Source organism: Monomorium pharaonis, chromosome 11, assembly GCF_013373865.1.
Source record: "Monomorium pharaonis isolate MP-MQ-018 chromosome 11, ASM1337386v2, whole genome shotgun sequence".
In the NCBI taxonomy this organism is placed as follows: Eukaryota; Metazoa; Arthropoda; class Insecta; order Hymenoptera; family Formicidae; genus Monomorium; species Monomorium pharaonis.
Window position 1 is genome coordinate 4,100,834 of NC_050477.1, and position 6,035 is coordinate 4,106,868.

Consider the following 6,035-nt stretch of genomic DNA (forward strand, 5'->3'; position numbering starts at 1 on the left):
TCATCTCGACGGAAAGAAAAAAAAAAAACGAAATCGTGGAAACGTTCGTGCGACCGTTGTCTGCTCGGTAAACTCCAGGATTGGGAACGTTACTTTGTAAATAAATGTAATGCATTACCGTTACTCATTGTCAGAAATAACAATTCGTTACTTTTTTACTAAAAAGTAAGAGAGATATCAGGTTTCAAAATTATACTACCTAATGATCTCAGTGTTAAATGTAAAATAATCCATATTGAAACAAATCGAAACTAGTTTCTGTGTATAGCAAGCTTCTTCTAATTCTTATTAATGTTTTTAGTATATTTAAATTGTAACTCATAAACGTAAGTTTTATGAAAATTTTTCATTGTCTTTAAACATTAATATTGTTATTAAGATCGTATTTCAATGTTCATTGCCAGTACAAAAAAAAACCCTATAATTCACGTTACATTTGTATCATTAACTTTCATACTGGCGATGAATATCAGACTGCGGCTTAAAATATACTCGTAAATTACAAATATTTTTCAATATGTTGTAATAAACTAGGAAAATAAATGAAACTTATAATTGCACTTATAATGCATGTAACATTTGATCTAGCACGCCGATTACTATATTTGCGCACTGAAGAGATGCACGAACTTATTGAACAGATATAAAGGTAATAGAGAAATAATCAATATATAACATTTAAACGTGTTACCGTTATTGTAAAAATATAATGACATTACCGTTATTGTTGCAGACAGAAAAAGTAACGATCATTACTGAAAAAAATAATGATAACGACAATGGTGTTACAAGTAACGCGTCGCTTCCAACCCTAGTAAACTCACGTATTTGTATATGAGTGTGTGTGCGTGAGATTGCGACTATAGTTGATATTCGCAGGACACTCACATTCTTTCTTAAAAAAAAAAGAAGAAAGAGGGAAAGAAGGAGTAAAAGCACATCTTACTAAACGATACGAAGCCTCTCTTTTTTTGCACTTGTGCGATTTCCATTCCCGATTCCCGCGATTATTCAGCTCGCGAATAGCGGCTCGATACGAGAGCTATTCGTTTGTGCGTATGTGTGAGCACGCTTTTGTAAATACTCTCGGCGGGACATCGGACATTCATGCTCTATCCATACTTATTTCTGTGACACGTGTGCCGATTGTATCGGCAATTTGTCCAGACATTTTTCTCGCGCACGTGTCGCGTTTTCCGAGGTCCTTCGAATTTCGAGCGCGTGAGCATAATCGCGGATCGATACGTGCTACCGCAAGGTCGCGGCGCAAGGGTTGGCTAGCAAGAGAAGAAAGACCAGCGATCACCTTGAAAGCCTTAGAAAAATGTAAAACGAAACTTTTTGCAGGAACGCAAATCCGCGTACGTTGATCTCTTTGACAGGGAACATCTGATTTTCGGCAAAAGGCTCTTGAAGGAAAGAGAGGAGTGGCTTCTTTAAAATAACTCAGCTCGAGAAATCTCGCTCGGATTTATCTCTCCGCGCGATAGAGTTTATTTTATCTGAAAATAATGCATCGATAATAATTATATATTCCACCTTTCGAATTCATCTCTTGAAAATAGTACTCGCTCATATCGCCTGCTCCTCGGCGAGATTAATCGAACGTGAATGGCGCTCGATTAATGTCGGCGATTAATCCGGCGCCTTCGAACACGAGCAAATCGTTATTAATCGCCGCCGCGTGGATAAGACGTGTTTACTTATATTTACGTTTGCTGGAAACGATTTGCGCGGGTGCTCCTCGCCGGCGACGAGTGAAAGCGTCCGAATTTCTTCGTCGCCGAACGGCGATCGCGCGTAGATTCCGCGGAGATCGCGGAGATTAGAGGGGCACGCGAAATTCCAATCTCATAATCTCGGAAGGAGAGAGGGAGGTGGGAAAAAAAGAGAAAGAAAAAGGTCGCGTGATGATGATGGCGGTGGCGGTGGCGGCGGCGGAATAACGATCGGCTATATGAAGCGGATTCGCCGTGGTCGTAAAGGTATCCTGGGGATGGAGAATTAATTGGCTCGATAGCGTAACACGGCGCTTATTTCGGGCGTAAAGTAAATTCAAATGTAATCGCTCACTGTGCGAGCGGGACCGTTTAATAAGACAGATTACGCGCCGGGCACCGGCCATGTCAAATTTACTTCTCATTGTGTTCTATCGTTTGCTCCGCTTATCCGCTTTATGACGTTTACTCACGCCGAACCTCGAGCGACTCGGCTGCTCGCTCACTCGGCACGAAACGAGACCGAGACGGGCGAGAGGGGTTTGCTCGAGTGCTCGCTGAAAAAGGCAGCTGATCCCTCTTCAACCGGGAGAGCAAGAAGAGCCTCGAAGTACTCGAATAAATAAAAAAAGAAAAAAACCTTCCATCGATACAATTTCTATTTCTGACTCTCCGCGTAAATTTGTCTCTCTCCGTCAATTTTCTTAGTCTAAGTGAAATAAAAACGAAACTGGTATAAGTAGACTGGAGAGAATGATCACGGTATATCGCAAGACACGATTATTTTCAAACTTGTACTTTTTTTTCGACTAATGAAGAATTTACAAAAATAATTCAACGGGGAAAAAAAAATCTCTGAAAGTTTAAACGTTCCAAAATATCTCGGTTGCCCGCGGTGCAAATTTGTTACTCGATATGCTGACGAGGGAAGGAGAGGGGGGCCTCATTAACGCGACTTTAATTGATCAGTGCTGCGACGTCAATTGCGGCCTTTGAGAAAGCATCGAAGTAATAATTCATGACGCACACGAGTCTTTCGCGCGACGATCCACCGATTAAATATAGACGACTATTAAAAACTCCGGGCCGAGTAATCGTTTAGCCGAATTCGATAAACGCTCTTGTATTCGATATAATTAGCTCCGCAGAAACGAGAGTGCCCCGTTCTTACGGTCCACGATATTTTTCGCCTCTGACCCGATTAAATGAACGGAAAAATATGCTAAGCGAAGCACGACGAAGTAATGGCCGATATCATTCGTCTGTAATAACAGCTATAATGACGTAAATTTAAATCGATGGACCCTCAACTTTTTTTACGCGCTGATCAATTTCGCGTCTCCCCCGGGTATCCTCTTGATCTGATTATAGCGGACCGATGTGACCCCTCTCCCATGATGCATCGTTGAACTTCGTTGCATCTGTCTCCCGCCGCTGAGTCTCCTCGCCAGCCGTTTCCTCAGCTTGTAGATCTCCTCCCATTGTTTGCGACGTTTTCGATCCTTGTCGAGAGGTCTTTTCAGCAAGTATTCCTCCACCTTTCGGTTTTTGGAATAGGGCAGTCGGGTGGTTAACAGATTGTACAGCTTCTTGGTCGCGGCCCGGCCTCGACGCGACATCCTCGGCCTGGGGACGTCGATACGGTTCGCCCGCATTCTCGCCAACCGTCTCAACTGACGGCGATGATGGAAATCCCGGATCTCGCACATGCCTCGCGTCCGCTTGCGTTCGAGCTCCGCGACGACCGTCGGCGTCGCCGACGTCGCGCAGTCTTTCTGCTGGACCCCCTCGCAAGACGAGCTCTCCGCAGGACCCGAAGAGCACAGCGTCACGCACTCGGCGCTCCTCTCTTCCTTGGTAGCGCATTCGCAACTCCTATCGGTCTCCGTTTCGCAATCCGGAGAGATCACCTCCGGCGAGTCCTTGGAGGCACTGTCCACCCCGTCCTCGCAATCTTCCGTCACGGAGTCGCAGCTCGTCTCGCAGGACGACCTTTCCGACGTCTCGACGCTCTCGCTCTTGGATCTGCAGTCTTCAAAGCAGGACTTCGCGCAGTTATCGCCTGTGTTTGTGCGTTTCACAGTTTAATGTTGGAAATTTGTTCATGTACAACTACATGTATTTAGCATTAAAGTCTGTTTATTTTTATAATATATCTGTTGAATGAATAAATATGCATAATACGACGAGAGTATTTTTCCGATCAAAAAAACTATCACTAGATTAACGTCAGAAATCGTAATTTTCTCCCAAGTTAACCAACATTTTATATTATAAAAAAAGCTATACAGAATGTAACGTAAATATAATATAATGCTATCGTTTTACCTTTTGTAACCGGCGTTTCACTCGACTCCGTCGTCGAGGAGATCGTACTTTCGTTGACGTGATCTCGACTGGTCGTGAACGGCTCGGAAGACGTCGTCTGAACAGCTTCGAGAGTGGAAGTCTGCATCGCTGGCGTCGTCAAGAGCAAAGTCTTCGTTTCAACATGTACGCCAGTCTCCTCGGAGCTTCGCTCGCTACATTCATCGGACTCGCAAGACTTAATCGGGACAGGTGTTGTAATAAGCATTGACGAGCTCTCCATTGGCATTGTAACTCTGTCGTCACGATCACCTTCTGTCACTGTAGTATGTTCCATTTTCACGTCGATTTCCTCGATCGATCTTTCCGTCGTAATTGCAGGCGATGTTGTAATTGTGGTCGACATTGTGGTAGTTGTAGGTAATGTACCGGTTGCTGTGGACAATGTAGTAGTAGGCGTTGTGGGCAATGTTGTAGTAGTTGTGGACAATATTGTATTAGTCGTCGTGGGCAACGTTGTAGTAGTCGTAGGCAATGTTGTAGTTGCGGGCGTTGTAGTAGTCGTTGTGGACAACGTTGTAGTAGTTGTTGTAGGCAACGTAGTAATAGTCGTCGTAGGCAACGTAGTAATAGTCGTCGTAGGCAACGTTGTAGTAGTCGTCGTAGGCAACGTTGTAGTAGTTGTCGTAGGCAACGTTGTAGTAGTCATCGTAGGCAACGTTGTAATAGTCGTCATAGGCAACGTTGTAGTAGTCGTCGTAGGCAACGTTCTAGTAGTCGTCGTAGGCAACGTTGTAGTAGTCGTCGTAGGCAACGCTGTAGTAGTCGTCGTAGATAACGTTGTAGTAGTCGATGTAGGCAACGTTGTAGTTGTGGGTGATGCAGTAGTAGTTGACGTGGGTAACGTTGTAGCGATTGGTGACGATGTTGTAGTCGTAATTCTTGTAGCCGACGGTGTAGTCGTAGGTAAGATTGTAGTAGTTGCAGCCGTGGTGCTCATTACGGCCACAGTTGTCTCTTCTCGACGAGTCGTCGAAATGAGCTGGGTCGTAGTCGGCGACCTAAATATCAGATCCGTGAAATCCAGACTTCGTTCCGAGGTTTCCTTTGAAACTTCTCTCGTAGATTCGTTGGATTCGACGGACTCTGGAACCTCTTCGGATTCACTTTCGCTCTGATCGCGATTGACTGTGGTGCGTTGAGTCATAGCTTCGCCGACGATCGTGCCCGTGGTAAGCGTCGTGCTGTGACGCACTTTCGATAACCTGAACGGGATCTCCACTGAACGTCTCGACTCCTGTATCATGCGTATGGGATCCACGCACACGTCGCTCAATTCGAGGAAGTCCCTGATAAGATCCTTGATTTGCGTACTTATGAACTTGCAATGTAAAATCAATTGCAGGCCTAGTCGCAGACAAGCTCGCGGTGCGTTGCAAAGAATTTCGACGGGTATGTCTCCCCTCAACTCCCGCAAACTTCCCTTGATCTCGTCGATCTTCTGCATCATGCGCACGTAACGCGGTATTTCGCGTAGATTCTCGTAACTGTCGAACAGTTCGAGCAACTCGTCGAGGCTTTCTATCATGCGACTCCTGTGCCAGAATCTCGCGTACATTCGCAGAGACGTCGCGATGCTTCTGACGAAGTCAATGTCTCTCAGCTGCTCGGTGATCTCCATCGTCAGCTGAGCGGGAGTCGCCTGCTGATACCTTGGCACTCTGAGATACTTTTCCACCACGTTGAATTCGTTCAGTTTCGCCACTAGGTACCTCTTAGCTTCGACGACGTCCTTCTCGAGCAAGTCGTCGGCCAGTACGAGATCGAAGAGATATCTGACGTTAATCGTATGATTCTCATAAACGTTGCCGAGCAAGTAAATATTCTCGTCGATCGCGCCGACGTTGTCGACGATGCTTCTCGCAATCAGACCCGCGTATCTCTTTAGTTCAGAATTATCCGGAAGTTGGTCGGCGTATGTGTCGACGTAGTACTTGAGAAAGGAGTTTA

At 45.4% G+C, this 6,035-nt stretch overlaps 1 protein-coding gene across 1 annotated transcript; it reads right to left on the minus strand.

Annotated features, from left to right (window-relative positions):
* Positions 1 to 2,033: 2,033 nt before the first annotated feature.
* Positions 2,034 to 6,029, minus strand: LOC114254696 (cell wall protein DAN4-like). Its single transcript, XM_028191612.2, has 2 exons — positions 4,047 to 6,029; positions 2,034 to 3,780 (listed from the first exon to the last, which is right to left on the minus strand). Exons 1-2 carry the CDS (start codon positions 5,704 to 5,706, stop codon positions 3,035 to 3,037), a joined length of 2,406 nt encoding a protein of 801 aa, XP_028047413.2. The 5' UTR covers positions 5,707 to 6,029; the 3' UTR covers positions 2,034 to 3,034.
* Between the last annotated feature and the right edge of the window lie 6 nt (positions 6,030 to 6,035).